Source organism: Notolabrus celidotus, chromosome 4, assembly GCF_009762535.1.
Source record: "Notolabrus celidotus isolate fNotCel1 chromosome 4, fNotCel1.pri, whole genome shotgun sequence".
Classification (NCBI taxonomy): Eukaryota; Metazoa; Chordata; class Actinopteri; order Labriformes; family Labridae; genus Notolabrus; species Notolabrus celidotus.
Window position 1 is genome coordinate 16,530,537 of NC_048275.1, and position 21,071 is coordinate 16,551,607.

At 42.0% G+C, this 21,071-nt stretch overlaps 1 protein-coding gene across 1 annotated transcript in view; it reads left to right on the forward strand.

Annotated features, from left to right (window-relative positions):
* The first annotated feature begins 3,146 nt into the window (after positions 1-3,146).
* The window catches only part of LOC117811075 (ankyrin-3-like), a 122,658-nt gene continuing 104,733 nt past the window's right edge, over positions 3,147-21,071 (forward strand). Inside the window, exon 1 of the mRNA XM_034681109.1 lies at positions 3,147-3,755. Within this exon, the coding sequence (XP_034537000.1) occupies positions 3,633-3,755 (123 nt within the window). The 5' untranslated portion in view covers positions 3,147-3,632. The remainder of the gene's footprint in view (positions 3,756-21,071) is intronic.

The following is a 21,071-nucleotide window of genomic DNA, read 5'->3' on the forward strand; positions in this document are numbered from 1 at the left end:
TTCGTTATTCTGTAACCTCGCCGTGACCTGTCCGGCTCAAGCCCTCCAGATGCCACCCCTCTTTTTCTACGCCCATTTTTTTTTTTTGTTGGCGTTTGGGGACATGCTGTTGTGGCTGCAGAGGTCAAAGAGGCCAATGAGATTGATGCTGTGATTGGTTATGTTGCACTCATGGGAGTTGCAGGCGGAAGGAATCCTCAGACTGTGGGCAAGGCATCTCGCTTCAGATAAGGGACTGACCCAAACAGCATTGTCTCAGGAGGCAAATATGAGGCATTTATGAGTGTTTTTAAAAGTGTGGCTTCTGACCTGCTTGGCCATAAATTTAGTGTTAGATTTATACAGTCCTAAGTTTAAGCATTAGGATCTCTGATCTTGAATTGATCCATTCAAGACACTGCTTACTGTTTGAGTGTTGCTACTAATACTGTTATGACTTTTTTTCAACAGTTATAGTAATAATATTAGATTTGATTGTTGTATTTTTTTGCATTTATATCTTAATACTGTTTAACCTGCTGTCATAATATCTTGATTTGATAATGATCATTTAGAAGTAAGGTTTCCCATTGTTGTCAGTCATCCATATGATCATCAAATAAATTAATCATGCAATCATTTTGATTGCTTCTGCTTGATAAACATTAGCATCTTCAAAATGACTCTTAAGTCGATGTATATATGTGACATGTATCTACGTAACACACACAAAACTCTTTAATATAACAGATTCTTACTTTTGTGCTTGATTGATCATCTTGTGGTGATTATTTTTTACTTTGTGTGTGTATGGCATTGTGCCTGGAAATTGGTGGAAATCATCCAATAATCGTCCACTTGCAGAGTTCACCGGCCACCAGCCAACTCCGCTCCATTGTAGTAGTAGAGATTTTTCTTAGCCTGCAAAACGCTGGTCTTTCAAATACTGGACACCTTGGCAGTGGCTTTAACTACGAGCTTGGCTAGGGGAGGTAACTGTCTTCTTTTTGGCATCGGACTGTGAGTGGAGTTTATCAATGAATGAATTTTTAAGGAGGTAGTAGAAGTGGCTCGTTTTTGAACGATTCTGAATGTCTTTGCGCTCTTTTTCTCAGGAAATGTGTGTTTCTCCAATAAAGGATTGCCAAGTCCTGTTCATTCATCTTTTCATTTCCCTCTTTTTTTTTTTGTCCCGGTGCACGTTTTACTTACCCTGCATGCTGTCTTCCCAATGCACCTCCATTCACTTGCACACGTATACCCACCCCCTCTGCTCCCTTCTTCTCCAATCCCTCTTCTTACCTCTCCACGCTCCTTATCCATCCATCCTGTTCCCCCAGAAGCCACCCCATTGGCCCTCGCCTAGCAACCGCATGATAATTTGGCATAATGTGACACCCCCTGATGCATGATGGGGGCTGTAAGTCAGCTTCAACCCCCCCCCCCCCCCCCCCCCTCCTCATGCCGGTGGCTGGTGTTTGGGCTTGAAAAGAAAGAAAAATGGAGCAGGGAGAATGAATATATTTGAGGAGGAGAAAAGGGAATTTCACGCTCGTATCGTTACACGACTGGTGTCCACCGGCTAAACCTGTCATCTGTCCCTGGAGGGATGTTCTCCTTTCTTCCCTCGCAGCAGTGACCGATCATCTCCCCTCTCATTCACAGCTTTTCTCCATATGGTTCCCCTTTGGTCCAGTGAGAAGTGTGCACACATACACACACAGACAGAGCAGATCCAGGCATGTGATGAGGCAGCCTCTTGGTGTCGACAGGACCCAGCAAACCTCATAGGTGCCTCTGACTTTCATGCAAGCAGGCAGGGAAAGAAACACAAAGATGGCCGCTGCATGCGTGCTCTGTCTGTCTTTGCCATGCTGCCATGTCTGACGTGTGCACGGCTGATGTGAAAGACCTCCTAAACAAGATGTCCTGTTTTTTCTTTTTTTCTTTCCACTCTTCATCCCACCCTTTGTCAGTCACAGGAAATCAAACCGGAGCTTCTGTTGCATCTCCCTCTTTCTGTGTAAACCATCTGCTTCTTCTTCTTTTTCTTCTCCTTCTCTATCCCTCTCTTTTTGACAAAGACCCAAGTGATTTGGTAAAGCAAAAGCTCCCTTACTCCTGTCTGACCCCTCCATCATGGTGTCAATGAACCCGGATGCTGGGGTAGAGATCACAATGAGGTTAAGGAAGCGCAGAAGTCGCAGACATTTCCTTCGGAGATCTGTTTTTAAGTTTTTTTATTCATGTATGAATTCAAGCATACAAATTATTTTGAGCTGTTTTGTTTCTTCCCCTTGACGAGTTTTAAATTAGTCCCGCCATTTATGACTTATTAATTACAGAAGTTCATTTTTGGGTATGCGTCTATGAATAAGTCAAGCACATTGTTGTTAAAAAAAAATCTAACTGGGAATACTGAGCACCATCATTTTAAGCTAGCTCTTCCATGTGCGCGTGTGTGTGTGTGTGTGTGTGTGTGTGTGTGTGTGTGTGTGTGTGTGTGTGTGTGTGTGTGTGTGTGTGTGTGTGTGTGTGTGTGTGTGATTATGTGTGAGCTTTCTACACTATTACAATCAGCATCATACACACTCTCCCCTCACCCTCCCTGCCTCCATGTCCTTTGCATGTTCTCCCCCCATCCCCACCCTATAACACAACCACCTCCAGCTTATGGTGCGTGTCCTTGCGTCTTCATATGTTTGATAGTAGATGAATGTGTGTGTGTGTGTGGGGGGGTGGGGGGTGAGTAAACAAATATACACACACACTATCACATGCGTGCACGTGCACACAGACTCCCTGCCATCGCTGACCTCCCCTTCCTTGCTGTTGCGTTTGCTTCATTCATGCAAGTCTTACACACAATTTATCTCTTTCTTGTGCACCTCAAATCACACACACACACACAAACACACACACACACACAAACATATTGATAAACACACACTCACCTGCTGAGGTTCAGAAGCAGGGACCGGAGCAGAGAAAGAGAAACATTTAGGAGGGCAGACTGAAACAGAGCGTGGTTGCCGTAGAAACCATTCCCTCACACCCTCCCTCCTCCCTCCTATCACCTCCATTCTCTCTCTCTCTCTCTCTCTCTCTCTCTCTCTCTCTCTCTCTCTCTCTCTCTCTCTCTCTCTCTCTCTCTCTCCTCCCTCCCTCCACCTCTGTGCTGGTGATGCTCGTGTCTCCTTTCTCTTCCATCCGGTTTGTCCTCACCTCTCCTGGACGCGCTCCTCCTCTCACACTGCCAGCGGATGACACACGAGGAGGAGAAGGAGGAGGAAGAGGAGATGAGGAGTAGCTGCTGTCTCTCCTCTTCTATCTTTCCATCACTTTAAGACAAAAAAAAGGAAAAAAAAAAGAGAGAGAAGAGAGGGAACTAACCCTGACCAGGGCAACAACCTAAAGAAAGGACACACAGGATTATACAAACGTCCATAAAAGAATATTTACCCTACTCTTCTCCATTCTCCTTTTCAAGGAGGGCATTTTTCTTCCCTTTCCCCCCCTTTCCTTTTCTACCCCGATTTTTTCCTCTGAGATCCCGGTTTTGTCAATTAGAGCCTCTGAACTTCTCTGGGATTTCAGGTGAGGCACGCGTGTGTGGTGTGTGGTGCTTCTTTGAATTTTTTCAACTACCTATCATGGCTCACGCGGCCTCCCAATTGAAGAAGAATCGGGGGGAAGTGGATGTGAATGCATTAGAGGACGAGAAGGAGAAGCGGAGGAAGAGCAGGAGAGCAGCGTCCCGGGAACAAAAGAGAAAGGTAACAGACGAGGGCTGGCTGGCTCGGCTGGCTGGCTCGGCTGGTGGCTTCATCTGCTCCGCTCAGTTAGCATCACTGGAGCGTGACTCTGTGTGTGAGTGTGTGAGTGTGTGTGAGTGTGTGTGTGTGTGTGTGTGTATCGCTACATCTCCCTTTGAGCTTGGAGGTTACCTGGTCACACGTGTTTAAATTTATGTGTATGTTAACATCAGACACATGTGGAGGCAGCAGTCACTCATTCCATTTGAAATAGCATCTTTGACCTTGCATAAAGAAAATGCGTGCTCATGTGTGATGGTGTTTATCAGATGTGTGTGTCAATCTGTGTGTTCAGTGTTGCTATGCATGTATAGGCTTACTACAGGTTTACATGAGTCTCTTTAAAAAATGTGATGGCTCAAAGTAGAGGATGACTTCACCTGTTTGTTGCCTGTCTGTATTGATGAGTTGAACACCACATGGACACATGGTGGGTTTTGCTTTGTTTTGACTCTTTCAGCGATTCATGATTTTTATCTGTGTTTAGTAAAAGTACGTCATTCAGGGCTCCCTTAAATGTTTGCATACACTTCTTTGTGGTCAGTCATGGTCACCCTGTGCAGGCTGTGATCCATAAATCACTGCTTACAGTTTAATTCGACCTTTCTTTGAGCTCCTGAAGAAGATGAATGCTGAAACTTACAAAAGGTGTCAGACACCTTCTGCATAAAATGGCAAATAACTGGATCAAAATGTGAAGAGGCTTCTGTCTTGATCATGGTTTCTTTGAATGTGTGTGTTCTGTGAGTTCTTGCTTGTGTGTGTGTGTGTCATTATGTGTGCTTGGATGCACAGACAGCCATGTATAATGCATACACGACTAATTTATTGATGACAAAGCTTTTCATATGATGGAGGAGGACCTGAGAGGCATGTGGGTCTCCTTCCTCTTCCTCCTCTCTGATGTGTCAGGTCTGTACTTTGGGTTGAACAGAGGAAGAAACCTGTGCAAAATGAGGCTGAATTCAGTGAGATTCTAAGAGACTTGAAGCTGAGACACGTCACAAAGACAGAAGTTTGCTCATGTCCCAGTAAAAGTTTTGTATTAAAAACAATTCCCCGCTGTCTGTTCTGGCGTTTGGACAAAGCACTCATTACATTCTGCGTATTGAATGTAGGGAGATTTGACCGTGAGCGTTGCATTCAATAACAGCGACATTTACTGCACATTGCGCCCATGGGTGCCCGGTTTTGAATTATGCTGCTGGCAACGTTATTTGACCTGAGCATAAACAAGAGGTGAGCGATCATGGCCTCATCTTTTCCAAACCCAAAAAAAGATTCATAAGGTCAAGTGAATTCAAACAGCTACTTCTGGTTCCATGCTTAAAAAGTGGGCGTTAGGTTTTTGTCTGTCCTCTGTGTATAAATTCCATGTGTGTGCTGATCTGTATAGGAGGTTTTATAGTCCTTATGAAGGGTCATGTTTCATAGAAGAGAACAGGAGACAGAGATGATGAGGAGAGGAGAGGAGAGGCCTGTATTGATTGGACCGAGCGCAGCAGCATCCATGAGGATAATAAACTTTCTCTTCTCACCTCTGCTCGCCCTGTGTCCTTCCCTCCGTCCTCACCCCACTAATCTACTCTTCTCCCCCTCATTTCCTCCCTCTGTCTTTCTTACTCTTTGTTGTCCTGACTCTTTGTCTTCACACTTTTGACTCCTTCTATCTCCCTCTTTGACTTTTTTTTTTATCTCTGTTTGGCCCTCGCTTTGAATAATTTGTTGTCACGAAACAAAGTCAAACACTAAAGTTAATTTGTTTGTCAGTCATTGTTTATTGGGCGGATATGAACTTTAGGCCATCGCTGTCGGTCATTCTCTCTCTCTTTCCCACACACACACAAACACACACAGATCCACTGTTGTTGTGTTGCTTAACACACACTAATAAGTGCTCCTTTGGCTTTGGTTTTATTCCTTGGCTGCCCTTGCTGGTACTTTTTTTTTTTTTACCTCTGTTGGTGGCCTTCCAACTTTCACGTTATCTCACAGTATATGACACGGAACTGAGAGAGATGTCAGAGTCATACACACACGTGACTGATGTTGACACATGCTCAAAGAACACATCGAGACAGAAACATGTTAAAACACAAAAAAAAATATGATTAAAGGATGATAAAACCAACAGAGGAAGTTATTCTTCTTCCTGTGTTACTCATTGAACTTTTACTTTATCAAGTTAGTCTGTCAGTTCTCCTTCATCATTCAGTCTCAAACACTTTATTTACGCCTCTTTGCTGAACTGATACGCTTGTCTTTGTGCAGATTGTGCAGCTGCTTTTGAGTCACTGCTTTCATATTTCTACAAACGCTATATTTAGATGGTTGAGCAGGTACAAAACTGTAATAGAGAACACTTGTAAATGCAGAGTGGCGTGTCTTCCCATTCGTAACATTTTACGTTGTATTAGATATTAGTCATCAAGCAGATGTAGAACTGTGTAAGTCATGATCTGCTACATAATGATCTGATAGCCGGAGTTTATTTTGGTTCTGTGTGTTTCTAATTTTAAAATACCCCTCAGTTTTGGGCAAGTCTTTTACTTTCGGTTCATTCAGAGAAAAGAGTGATTAACGTGATCATCTTTGGCTTTGAATCAGAACTCAATGTGCAGACTACTATAACATAGACTGTCATTTACTTGCCCCCTTATCCACAACTTTTGATCACATTCACACCTCAAGCTTTTACTCTCAATTCCTATTACTTGGTCGGATCAGTTTAGTTTGAGTAAATGGTAAATAGACTTGTACTTATACAGCGCTTTTCTAGTCTGTCTGACCACTCAAAGCGCTTTTACATACTACTCGTCGCATTCACTCATTCATACCCATTCACTCACTGATGGTAGAGGCTGCTAATGTGAGGAACCATCAGTATTAGCTGATCTCTCATTTGTACACATTCACATACCGCTGAACAACAGCGGAAGCAATTCGGGGATCAGTGTCTTGCTCAAGGACACCTCGGCATGTGACTGCCGGAGCTGGGATCGAACCGCCAACCTTCTGATTGATAGACGACCGACTCTACCCACTAAGCCACAGCCGCCCCTGAGTGGCTGTTTACGTTGTTGTTGTTGTTTTTTATGTGGCCGATATAACAGTCCGAACTTGTCATAGTTCTGAGATATCGTCACAGTAAATTCACAAAGACAACACGCTGTCAAGGGAACTGACGTCAGGCCACTGAAGTTTGAATATTGAAGTTAACGTGCAGTATAAGCCAGTGAATTCCAGAGCAGGTGTTCAAAAGAGCAAGGAGGAGGAGGAGGAGTAAGAGAGACACATTTTGAGTTTTTTAAGGGGCAATGGATGCTTTGTCTGTGCAGAGGTGTGTGTAAAAGTGATGACAGGAGTCGTGGGAACATAACATGTGTGGCTCAATGATACAAGAATTTCATGTCAAAGGCTTATTTAACTATTCCTGTAAATTCCAGCAAAAAAAAAAGCGATAGAAATTGATGTAAAGTAGCACAAAACACTAGATGTGACTGATGTTGCATTGCAAAAAAATGAGACCTGTATGTGATGTGGCATTGCAAATTGTAGTCCCCCCAAAAAATAGAATCTAAGACTGATACATCTGTTAAAAAAAAAAAAGATATTGTGAAAATCAAAATAATGCACGAAGAGAAGAAGAATATGTGAATGGAATGTACAATATGTGAAGGAGACGAGAGATAGAGGTCTGCTGCTTTTATCAGACAGCACTCAGTTCAGTGTAGTCCTAATGGAGTTCAGGGTGTCTGGGGAGGGATCCCCTGCTACAGATGTCTCACAACTTATATATGTGTGCATGTTTGTGGTGTGTATTATCAGGAGAGCAGCTTACCGGGAGATAAAGTTTCTCCCATTAGCACTGTGAGAAAAGTGGGATGTTAACCCGGGAGACCAAATAAAAGAGAGTAAGCTGCATACCACTGCATCTCTGCATCCGCCTGAGTTCCTGTAAATGATGGATACATGTTGATGGTTTGTAGAAGCATTTGTTGGTCAGAGTCTGTGAAAACTTAGCAGATGCAGTGGTCATCTGTGTGGGAAAGCCCTGCTTCAGTGTTACATAAATTCTCCAAGCTGCTTTACTTCTAATGACATTATGTAGAGCCAGGAGCCCCCGATGGATTCCCTGACAGAGACAGAGAGCTAAGCGAAGCACAGGCTTCCTACTGCGGAGTCCCAGTTTTGCACACCGTTCTGGTACACAGAGTGTGCGTGAGTACAGTACCTATTGTTTCTCTCCTCTGGCTTATATAGGCCATGTGCTAGCTTTTTTCAAAGGCTTATCCCACAGTCTAATCGGGTTCATCATACAAGGAAAATCTGTGCCTGTGTCCCAACTCTCTGTCTGTTGTTTAAGGCCAATATTGTGGCAGTTTTTGTCAGACGCTTGCAGGGAAAAAAAGGCACGAGAGCATTAGCAAAATTCGATCCACTTCATTAAAAATTCCAGAGATCACTGGCACACCCGCTCCTCAGTTGTGAATGTCATCATCATTTATCACCATCATCACTGTTTATTACAGGTCTCAATCCAGATCACAGCAGTGAATCCAAAGCGAGACTTTGAAATGACTGCTGGAAGGGGGAAGGCAGTGTTGAAATTGGATTTCAGCCCTGCGCTGCCTCCAGAGCAAGCCTGTGGCAACATTAGCAAGACAAGAGTCTGCCCAGCCTGAAGAGGGAAAGTAAACCATGGGGAAAAGAGATATCGTACAGGAAGGCAGGGAGAGAGGAAACATGATACTGGAGCATATTCAAATAGATTCCTCTGTATTTCTTGTCTTTCTGTCTGAATTCATTCCCTCATTTCACTCAATTCACTTTCCGGTTCGACTGAAACAAAGCCGGCACGCGTGTTGCTTCCCTTCTCCTCCTCCTCCCCACCTTCTAACCTCCTCCGCTCCCCTCACTTGCAGCCCACAAAAGACGGAGGTTAATGAATTCGGCGCTCATGCATGCCTCAGCTAATTGCATTGGCATTGGGAACTCCTCCCAGTATTACAAAATGTTTTCACCATCAAGATGGCCACCGGCTGGACTGTCAGTGAGTGTGACTTTGATGAGGCTGCCAAGCTTCTGTAAGAGGAAATAATGACAATTAGTGTAACGTTTATTGCATTTCCATCTACTTAGGGTGAATGTGGTATACACGATTAAGTGGGTTAAATGAATCAGCTATGAAGCTGTTGACCAGTGTGTTCACTCATAAACACAAAGAGAGATTTAAACACCTATATCCTTGACAGAACTTTAATGGGTGCCTTAAGAGTCCAAAAGACTTGTTTCAAACATTGGGGGTACATTTGCAAATCTTCACCTGCTGCCACCATGTTGGTAAGACTCTGTTCAGCTACGGACATAAGAGATGTAAGAGATGTAATGATAAGTAGAGAAGTAAAAGTCAGATAGCGCTCACTGCTGTTTAAAAATGACATTTCCATTCATCTTTCATCTCAGCAATCTTTCGTGTGCACCAATTTTCAACTGTTCCCTGAGATACCGTTACAACCCTACTTGCATTAATACATATGACAACCCATATAGAAGAGATGGATTTATATGTTTAGTCGTTAATACCTGATACAGCGTTTTAGATTGAATCTGTGGTCTGATACTGATACTGGTACTGATTTTAAAGACTGTAGAAGACACAATTGTTAGCGCAGCACCAATACAGAATGTATTTCTTAAAGACTCACCAATGTTTTAAGACAGAAGTTAGATTTCCATATCAAACACTAAAACAAGTTTTGCTTTATCATGCCTCTTGCCCATGATGCGCATTAGGTGATCTTTTCCTATAGCATTCTTGATGTGCGTAATAGGAAAAGAAAAAAAAAAAAAACGTCTTCATAATGTAGAAAAATGTGACCAAGATTATATGAACTTGAAGTATATGCTGACTTGGTGACAAAACCTCAACCACTTTTATATGTTTGTATCCTAGAGGAAATTAGAATCTAAACCTTATCAATTCCCTGTTAGCGATTTTGATAACATACCCGCCATAATGCAGGTTAAAACCATAGACTGTATAAAATATGGACGTAGTATCTATGATGTCACCCATCTGTTTCTGAAGCACTGTCTTGAGGCCAATCGTTGTCGGCGGCCATATTGCTGCTGTTGAGCGATTGTGACGTAAAGAGGTGGGCTTTGAGCCTCCTAGCCAAAAGTGCCGAACAGTGTTCCCTCCGGCCAATCAAGTCAGCTGTGCCTCTCATTGGAAGACTCATAATCTCAATATCTTTGAAATTGCCGCGTTAGCAAAAAATTCACCCTCCGTACAGTGTGTGCTGATCGAGAAATAATCTATCCAGACGACACTTGTCTTTTGTACCAGGCTGTAAACATGTTTATTTCTGCTGTAAAGATCGCCTTTTTTGAATTGGTGTGTATGTGGTATCAGCTACTTCCAGAGCCAGCCTCAAGTGGATCTTCGATGAACTGCACTTTTTAGCACTTCTGCATTGGACTCATATTCTTAGACCGGAGGTTGCCGCTTGGTTAAAAAACCGACCATTTAGCCCCCACTCTTGTGTCAAACATAGCCTGAAACACGTAGGATCCTCCAGTGTGAATCACAGCGTCCTCACTCTACTGTATGCTGCTGCCATTGTTCTACATTAGCTTCAGTCTCTAAGGGGAAATGAGAGCATGTAATAAGGATTGTTCTAATTATTGATCCACCACTTCAAGGGTCTTCACTGTGAGCTATGGCTGGGGGATGGTTTGTGTGTATGCGTGTGTGTGAGTGTTGTGATGGGATTTCTTAGGGAACCAGTGTAACCAGAAACCGTGTATGTTGGGATTTGTTTGTCCTACCGCTGGGAAAAAAAATCCATGTTGACTAGTTGTCTGGTTGTGGTTCCTGATCTGGAATATTTCTTGTCCCTTTTCCTTTTTTTTTTGCATCAGGTGATAAAAATCACAATGAACACTCATTTTTTGGTCCTTTTTCCAAACACATAGGCGTTGACTGCTGTGTGTGTGTGTGTGTGTGTGTGTGTGTGTGTGTGTGTGTGTGTGTGTGTGTGTGTGTTTAAGAGTCAGTCAGAGAGTAACAGTCGCAAAGGCGAGATTGACGTAGAATGAGAGAGGAAGAGATAAGGACTAATAGATGGAGAGAGAGTGAGCATGGCTGTGAAAGAGAGGAGGGAGAGTGAGTGATAAGAAGAAATGGAGAGAATTAGAAGAGCATGAAGAGGAAGAGAGAGGAGAGCATGATCATAAGCCTAAAGGTTATTTGAAGGTGAGTGGTGTATTTCTCGCTGCTTTTCAAATCCATGAGCACCCTCCCTCCTCTTCATTCTACTCTCTCTCTCTCTGATGTAGTGTTCAATGTGGAACTACTGGATGTGGTTTCACATCTGACGTAATAAAATGTAGGCCTCATATATTTTAACACTCATTGCTGACTCTATTTAAATGAGAGGATACACAATATGTCTGCCAAAATGGAAGCTAATGTAACAGTTTGTAGACAATTATAAGACTTGTAAAGAAAAACGGAGTGTGTTGTTCTAACAGACTGTCAGAAAAGCTTTAAGGGATATCATTTCATAAATTCATGTCATATAACACAAATAGTGCTGTGTAGTGCAAGAATCTGGTAATATGTATTTCAATGGAGTCAAGATTTAACATACGTAACCTGCAAGGAGGACCAAAGGCTGGTGATGTTAGCTCTGTAGATGGAATGAAGTGAGTGCTACACTGGGTCAAAAAATGAAAAATTGTTTGAAGTTATTAAGTGCTCTTTAAGGATAAGAGACAGAGGTCAAATTGCAAATTACATAATGCCTGTCAAGGTTATTTGCAGTGAAGTTCATGGGGAAAATTAGCCACCGAAACTGAAAATCCAAGGTACTCTGGGTATAATAATCCCCTCTGTTGAGTCAGCTGTGTCTTCATCAGGATATAGAAGACAATAAAAAATGTATTCAAGTTGGTGGTTACACATTACCTGCAGACAGGGGCGTGTCCAGAACTTTTTGACTGGGGTGGCCCAACTGAGGCTCTCACATAGCCAGTGCATTTACTAATAAATAACATTTACCCTTTCTGTCTACACAACCTACTTTCATTTAAGTATTAAACAGTTGTTATATTCCCTTTGACTTAAAAAAAACATGACAAAGTGGCATAAATCTTCTTGGCTTAAATCTTTAAGGACTTACAAAAGATGTTTTTACAAATTCACATTTGAGGGCACTGATAAAGAAATCTACTGTCAGCCTTTTAACTCATCCTAAATTATAGATTTTAACAGAAACCCACCTCTGACAAGGCAAACAGCCAATCATAGTTTAGGATGTTGGGGTGGCCAATTGGATTTCAAGGGGTGCCAGTGCCACCCTTGGCCACCCCTCTGGACACTGCCTGCAGACTCTGATCCTGTGTTAAATAATTGTTGCTAAATGTCATGGATTTCTGAGTATTGTCTCATTTTTAAAGTAGTTAGTTGGTAGGAATTTAAACTTCCATTTTAACGACTAGCTGCTTCAGAACATTTCTAATATTTAACATTTGAAATTATGTATTTTACATGTGATTTTTTGAACTATAAGCAGCCTGGATGACTTAATTAGTGTGAACTGTTGGAGAATTATTGGAGAAATGATTGCTTCAAGTCATAATATGTGAACTGAAAATCTATATTCCTCTTCTTAGAATTTTGTGAATCAAGTGATTGAGTCTTCAGAGGAAACTGAAAATAGTATAGTTGTTATAATAGTAAGTTGCAGGGCTGACGATGCTCAGAAACAGGATGCTACAATGTGCATCTTTTGGACCTGATAGTGTAATATGTAACATAAACCAGTGTTTCTTGTGTAACTGATCTGCTACACAAATAAGCTGTTCCTCAGTGCAACACGTCGCATGTGTTTAAAGGCATTAGAGGAATATTCCTTCAATCCTGCTTAGCAACAGAGGGTGGAAAGTCCTCTCTGGTATGGGATGTAATCTTTATGTTCGTTTACCTTCACTGAATGAGTAAGCATGGGATGCTCTATAAGGATGCAGGATTGTAACTCAGGTCTTGTGCCAAAATATACACCAGCCAAATGAAAGGAGAGTAAGATTTACATGAGGAGAGAGAATGAAACAACTTTCTCCTTTACTGTTGCCATGCAGGATACACAGTTGACTGTTAACTGTGGGACATTCCTCTCCGAATAAGCATACCATGGACTCACCTCTCCATCCGTCATCTCATTTAAATAGGACCAGCTCACCTCTGCTGTTCAAGGGTGAGCCAGCAGAGATCAGCGCAGTAAAGGCAGTCCACCGTGAGATTATTCACACATAGTTACAGATACAGTAATGCGGCCTAATGATGTGATTAGAGAGCTGAATGGTATGTTAGAGGGGAGGGGGAGGAGGGATAAAGAGAGAACAGTAGGAAGGAGATAAGGGAGACTTGATGAGGCAAGGACAGAACGAGAGGAAGAGAGAAGGTAAGGGGGGAGCAGGTGCGGAGGAGACACAGAAAGGAGAGAGGGGAAAAGGTGACATTGTGAAAACAGGGAATTGGAGGAAAAGGAGACAGAAATAGAAAACTGGACGACAGGCGATGTTCAGAGGAAGATGCCTTCAGGGCTCTGAAACAGAAAGTGATTACCTCTCCCCTTTGTTGGTTTACTATTACTCTGCTTTGTCAGTATTTTGACTCTGTTTCTTGAAATAATGTGAAACTTTCTGAAGATAAAAAGCACCTCATTAATAAAGAAATAAAGTATCTGCAAAATGGCAGTTTCTTATAATAATGAGAAACATTCTCAAGATATTAACTCATCCCATTATAATGGGAAATTATCTGAATTCTCAACATAATGCTTGTTTAAAATGAATAGTTTAGTGTTCTAAAATTATTAAGTTTTTTAAATATTGGGACGCTGGTGGCCTAGCAGTCTAAGCGCCCCACATACAGAGGCTACAGTCCTTGTCTCAGGGGTCGCCGTTTCGATTCCCCCACCCACGACCATCTCCTGCATGTCTTTCCCCGCTCTCCACTCCCCACATTTCCTAACTTTCTTTAGCTGTCCTATTGAATAAAGGCAGAAAGCCCCCAAACTATAACTTAAAAAATATATACATATATATAATATTGACAAAAATTATTTATTAGGTAACTGAGTTTGCACAATATTTAGAATTTCTCAACAGAATGGCTCCTCCGAAGTAAAGACTAACTATTTTAAAATAATGACTGTAATATCCAGAATATAAGTTGTGCTCGTACATGAGTAGCAGTCTGTTTTGGGGATGTCTCTCAGAGATTCTCTTTATGTTCAGACAAGTCCAGAAGGTGCAGCTTTGTAGCTCTTTCTAGAACTCAACTGTGTGGAGTTTTCTATCCTGCTCACTACCAGTACCAATGTTTAAGCTCAGTTATTGGTAACTTTGGAAGGTGTGAGGTACGGATCCTCAGCCATGTTGCTCGGACTTAAACACCCTGTCCAGATTTACCTAATCTACCTGCTATAGTTTAATAAACTCCCCTCTGAAAGGGATGTCAGAACAGATACGGTGCACACAACTCGAGTCACCTTCTTTTTACGTTAATTGCACACTGGTACACATTAAACGCCCACTTGCCTACCGACACTCGGTAGTTAGAAGTTGTTTGACTCCTAATTAGGTTGTAAACCTGCAACATAAGCACAAAACACAACTCAAATTTAACCAACATCTAGAAAACATCTATCACTTAAACAGAACAATGGTTGCAACTGCTGTAAAGTTATACACACCCACCTCCAGTTGTCACTTGACTTAAAGTGTCTTTTCAAGTATACCCAGCATGCTTTGCGGTTTGAATCCAATACGCCATTGTGTAGGACACACTTTTGAAAGAATAATCATCTGTAAATATTGATTTGGAATCTCTAAAGGATGGCTTGGCAGCTATTTACTTAGTATCTTAGAAACCATGGAAATCATTTTCAAAATATTAACTCTGCTTCTGAAAATAATGACTCAGCATTTACAAATGATAGCACATTTGCAATATAATGATTCAGTTTCTTAAAACAATGACAAAGTCTCAAATAAGGAATTCATGTCTCACATTATTGAGAAACCTGAGGAATAATGGCCCACCGTCCCTATAAAATGAGGAGTTTTATTCAAATAGCCTACTCATCTTAAAGAGTTAGTTTCTAAAAGATGATTGATATTGAATGATTATTCTGATGAACTAACTCATATCTCAGTTCATAATAATGACTCAAATTCTTCTCTTAAAATATCTTCTCTCAAAAAATGTGTGTGAAATACAACTCACTGTTCACTGAAGAAGCTGTGTATGTCTGTGTGAGACAACACCCCCACTCCTACAAAATCACACTCATTAATCCCCTACTGTGCATCAACGCCAGACCTCTTCCTTCAGGCTCTTAAACGCACCAAATGGTGTGTCACAGCAGTGTGTGCATGTGCGTGTGTGAGTACATTTATGCATATATGGCAGGTGCTCACTCACTCATAGATAAAGCTTATCCAATTGAAATGGTGCCGTCTTGCCCTCTCTCTCTCTTTCTCATAGACACACGTACACGCACAATCACTAGTCTGTTGACCCTTGGGACTCACGCCTGTACGGCTTGATAATTACTTTCTTTCGCTCGCCTCCACTTCCAGCTCCACCACAATGCCGTCTCCCTGTCCTCCACTTAACCACCTGCCACTCCACCACCACGTGAAGCGATAACGAGAATCAAGCCGTCATCAATTTTGTTGCCTGGTTTGATTTTTTACAACATCCGAACAAAAAGAATGGATCTGACAGGCTCCATGAATATTCTCGCATTAACATCATTCAGATTTTAATCTAACCACCTCTGTGAAAAGCTGTGGATTCAGAACCCATGAGTCTCATATTCTCTCCCCCCCAGAAACCGCCTCTGTCCCTGGGCAAGGGCAGGGGAGTGTGGTCCTGGGCTCGTGGCAGAACCCTCACCATGCAAGCTCCGAAGCTGTGGGAGTTGAGGAAATGGGCTGTGTTAGGACAGATCGATGGTAATCACACCTCCTCACAGTTGGCTCTCCCTGGTGGGGGGAGGGAGAGGCAAAGAGGAGGTGTGTGAGGGTGGGGAAGAGGGGGAGGTGGTGGCAGCAGTATGGGGGTGCATACAGGGCTCCCTAGGGAGCAGGAGAACGCCTCAATTCATGATTAGAGAGAAAATATCCACCCCTCCCCCTCCTCTCTGTCTATCCTCCAACTCCCAAAACAAGGATACACCCTCCTGTCTGCTTTTATCTGAATGTGCTTGAAAATTAGCTTTAGCTTTAGCATGTGTGGTCTTAACAAACGGCAACCTCCAGTCTCAAACTATTAAGTCTATACGAAGTGTTATAAACTGCAGTTCATCGAGAATCCTCTTGAGGCTGGCTGCAGAAACACCGGAAACCACATAGACACCAATTAAAAAAAGTTGATCTTTGCAGCATTAATAAACATGTTTACAGCCTGGTTCAAAAAACGGCTTGGCTCTACGTAGCTAATCTCTCTATCGGCACACACTGTACAGGGGGTGAATTTTTTTCTAACGCGACGGTTCAGAAGATATTAAGATTACGAGTTTTTGCCAAAATAAGGACATGACTGACTTGACTCCCGATCAGGAACACATACTGTAGCTGTTGGCTAGGAGGCTCAAACTTCGCCCCTTTAAGTCACACTCTGCCTAGTTGAGTTCCACATTTCCAATATGGCTTCCGCTGCCAATTTGCTTCAAAACAGTGCTCAGGAACAGATGGGTGACGTCATGGATACTACATCCATATTTTATACAGTCTATGGTCTTAACCATCTGCTCATACTTCTATCCCTCTCCTATTCACAAAACCATTATCTAGTATTTCAAGGTTAGGACAAACTTTCTCGCAATGACTAGTACATTTCTCAAAAATAATGAACAAGTGTCTCAGACTACTGACAAACCTGTACAAATGATGAGGAGTTTTCTCAAAATCATAACAATACCTCTCAAATTAATGAAAAAATGTTCTCAAAATTACAAGATAATTTTTCAAATAGTACCTCAAAGTATTAACCATCTAGAGACTTTCTTAAACTAACCAGAGAATCCCTCTATATAATCACTAAATACCTAGTTTCTGGAAGTTATGATAAAATGTCTCAAAAAATGTAAAATGTAGAAGAAATGAAGATATCCCCAATAAATTTATGTTTACTCAAATTTAATCTTTTTGGCTACTCGGGTATTTTTCTGAGCTACTCAGACGTTATTTTATGACATTTTTTATAAAAATGTCTTGCAGGAAATTTTAGTTTTTCCCATCAAATTGCCAGAAATGAGACTCTCTTAACATGTGGAGTCGTTTGCTTTTGTCCCAGTAAAAGATTTAACATTTGTATCTTCAGAGCTGCATTTCCTCTCTCTGAAATATGTATTATAACCCTTTGAGCACAATAAACCTGCTACAATGTCCAGCTAACAGCCTCAGCTACAATACTGGCTCTTAATACCACTTTGTCACAACATACACTGTGTTTCTTTTTTGCCTTCGGGCCTGAGAATGGACTCCATTGCACCTTAATGGATGTAATTTAGTGTGAAAAGGTTGCAGTCGTTATTGCAGTGTAATCTTAGCATGAGATTTCTGTATTTCAGAGTGTGTGTTTGTGTGTGTATATGTGTGGCCTTGGGTGTACTGTGCAGTATAGTAGGAGGTAAAACAAGGAGTGAAATGATCGCTTTTGTCATCTGCTGGCTGGTTGTGTGTGTCTTGAAAGGAAGCCTGTGCAGAAGGCAGTAGTCCAGTATAATGCCTGCTGATGGGGAAAGGTTGATTGTAGCTCCAAGGTGGGTTTGGTATTCTTTGTAGTCTGCTGTTGCAGAGTCAGATCGCTGGAAAAATAGACCTTTAGACAGTAGAAAGCACACAGAGAAGTATTTTTCTTCTTTCTTTATGAACAGTTGTGTGGACAACCAGAAGAGAAGCTACACACACTGTCTTCCAAGCGGTTCATACTGAATTATTCACAAGCAGCTTTGCCAAACATGTTTGGACTGTGTTATCAGTCCACAGCATATTGTGGGACTGAAGTGTGTTTTATCATCACCAGGAAATGCGTCCTGGCTGAAAGAAGCAGCGGAAAATTGCACATAAAAACTACCAGGTTTACCTTAGGCTTACTTACTGGTAGATTTTAGAAGTCAGAGAGGATTTTTCACCATGCTTGGTCAGAATAGCAGACTGAAATTCAAGGATGAGGCTGGGAAGAGAACAAAGTGCTGATTTGTATCAAGCCTACATTTGCACCCCCCCCCCCCCCAAATGTCCTCCCTTTCAAATCCAGAGTCTGCTGAGCTTTTTTCTATTTCTGATTTTTGACTCCATCCTCCTCTCTTGCCCTCCTCTGGATTCTTGCTGAGGGTAACCACAGAAGGGAAATCAATGTCTGGCCTGGCTGGAAGTTGGGCTTTTATTCTGTCCTCTGATCCAAAAGATCATTCATTTCTCATTATAGCACTGTCATTGTGTCTTCCAAATCGATCATCATCCTGAATTTTATGAATGATTATTTTCAAATCAAGTTGTTCCCGTTTATGTGAGCCGTTTCTATTTCTGCCAATGTTTACTCGTTGGCATAGAGAGAACCAAATGCTTTATATATTCAAACAAATTATAGTCTTTAGGACATTTATCATATTGGGCTTCGTTCAACCCAGCTTTAACATTAGTTGGATTACCGTTTGTTTCCAAGAACTATCATACATTTGGCTTATTGTCATCTGATGTGTTTTTTTTTTATTTGTCCTTACTGAATATATAACTACAGTAGGTTTATGAGTCCCTGCTTTTAAAGGCCCTTTGAGCACATTTATTTTATATTCAGACTTCAATAAAAGTTCAGTACAGTAGAGTGTTTGTGTTAGAGGGGGGATTGTCTGTTCAGGCTATGATATGAGTTTTTACCTCCAGGGTAGAACAGGTATTGAGGATTGATGATCTGCTCTGGCTTCAGGTGCCCTCTGAGCCAACAGCGACTGCCAAAAACACATCACTCATACTGTACAGCAAGGGCAAAACATAAGAGGAAAGCAAAGGAGAGGAAAGCAAAAGAGAGGAAAGCAAAGGAGTGGAAGGCAAAGGAGTGGAGAGGAGAGAAAGGAGAGGAGAAAGGTGGGGAGGAGAGGAGAGCAGAGGAGAGGAGAGGAGAGGAGAGGAGAAGGGTGAAGAGGAGAGGAAGTGAGAGGAGAAGGGTGGAGAGGAGAGGAAAGGAGAGCAGAGAGGTGAAGAGGAGAGGAGAGGAAAAGATAGGAGAAGGGTGGAGAGGAGAAGGGTGGAGAGGAGAACGGTGGAAAGGAAAGGAGAGGAGAACGGTGGAGAGGAGAGGAAAAGAGAGGAGAACGGTGGAGAGGAGAGGAAAAGAGAGGAGAACAGTGGAGAGGAAAGGAAAGGAGAAGGGTGGAGAGGAGAGGAAAGGAGAGCAGAGAAGTGAAGAGGAGAGGAGAGGAGAGGAGAGGAGAGGAGAGGAGAGGAGAGGAGAGGAGAGGAGAGGAAAGGAGAGCAGAAGGGTGGATAGGAGAGGAAAAGATAGGAGAACGGTGGAGAGGAAAGGAAAGGAGAGGAGAAGGGTGGAGAGGAGAGGAAAGGAAAGGGGAGGAGAGGAAAGTGAAGAGGGGAGAAGGGTTGAGAGGAGAGGAGAAGGTTAGAGATGAAAGGAGAGCAAAAGGGTGCAGAGGAGAGGAAAGGAGAGCAGAAGGTTAGAGAGGAAAAGAGAGCAAAAGGGTGGAGAGGAGAGGAAAGGAGAGCAGAAGGGAGGAGAGGAGAGATGCATGTAGAAGAGCAGAGGAAAGATAAAGGAAGACTAGAGGAAAGGGGAGATAAAAGGGGAAGAGAGTAGATATAAAAGGAGAGGAGAGATAAAAGGAAGAAGACGAGAGGAGAGAGAAGTAAACTTGAAGAGTGGCACTAACTCACATGGCTATTACCTCAGGGTTAAAGGAGAGGTTAAGCTCTTAACAAGATGTCAAGTTTAAATAGAGAAAAGAAAGAAGGGAACAGTGTGAGAAGTGGAACAAGTCTGAAGTAATTCATTGACTCTCAGCTGTTTTTAAAATGCACTGGTTTAATTCTTTTCTCAATAACTACAATCTGCATCTGAAAATCATTATTAACGAACATCTTCAAGTTTTTACAGTAAGTTGGATGAAAAGGGAGACTTAGGACAATACATGTGGCTCTACAGGCAGTGTTAGTAGGTGAGCAGGGTGTTAAGCTACAGTTATTTGAAAAACACATTAAAATGCTTGCTGATTATCTTAGTCCTCTAAAGTTAATCTGGATAAATGAAACATAATTGTTTGCAAAGAGAAAGAGAGACACAATGCAGCAATATGAAACATACAGCATTAATTATAGCTCATTGTTTTGATGATGATGGTTGAAATTGGTCTTTGCTGCATTAGCTTCCCCCTCAGACAGTCATTTTAATACCAACACATGAGCCCAATCCCCCAGACACAACTGAGACACAACAGTTAGTCTAATTCCCCATGTGTTTGATCATTTTCCACACCATCACTAATCATGAAGTCTTCATTTATTGTCAGTACTATCCCCTCTTCTTTTACCTCTTCTACCTCTTCTTCTTCTTCTTCTTCTTCTTCTTCTTCTTCTTCTTCTTCTTCTTCTTCTTCTTCTTCTTCTTCTTCTTCTCCCTCCTCTGGTGGTTACAGCTGCTTACACAAACACCCCTCGTGTTGAAAATAGATCAGCCCTACAGCAACTTTCAGCCAAATCCCTGGATGATGAGTATCTCCATGTTGACAATCTCACGCTGGATATTTTTGGTCTCCTTTGTGGTTGTTGTTTTGTGAGCAGCTTGACTGAGAGGCTCTCCACCTTCTCTGTGTGATCTGCCTCATCTGAGTCTCACCATGAATCTATAGTAGCATGATCCCACCCAGACGTTTCCCACCCGGAGGGGGGTTTAGTAACAACACAGAGACCTGCAGCACTCATGATAGTCTGTCTGTGTATGTTTAAGAAAATAGACTGAGCTCCTATAGAAGTCAGGAAAGATATTGTTTGTTTTTTTACTTCTTTTTTTTTTAAGTTTTGAGGTTAAACCAAGCAGCAAATTCCGGTCTCAAAATATGAAGCCCATGTGGAAGTGTTATAAACTGCAATTCATCGAGCATCCGCTTGAGGCTGGCTGCAGAAACACAAGAAACCACATACACACCATTTCAAAAAAGACGATATTTACAGCAATTATAAACATGT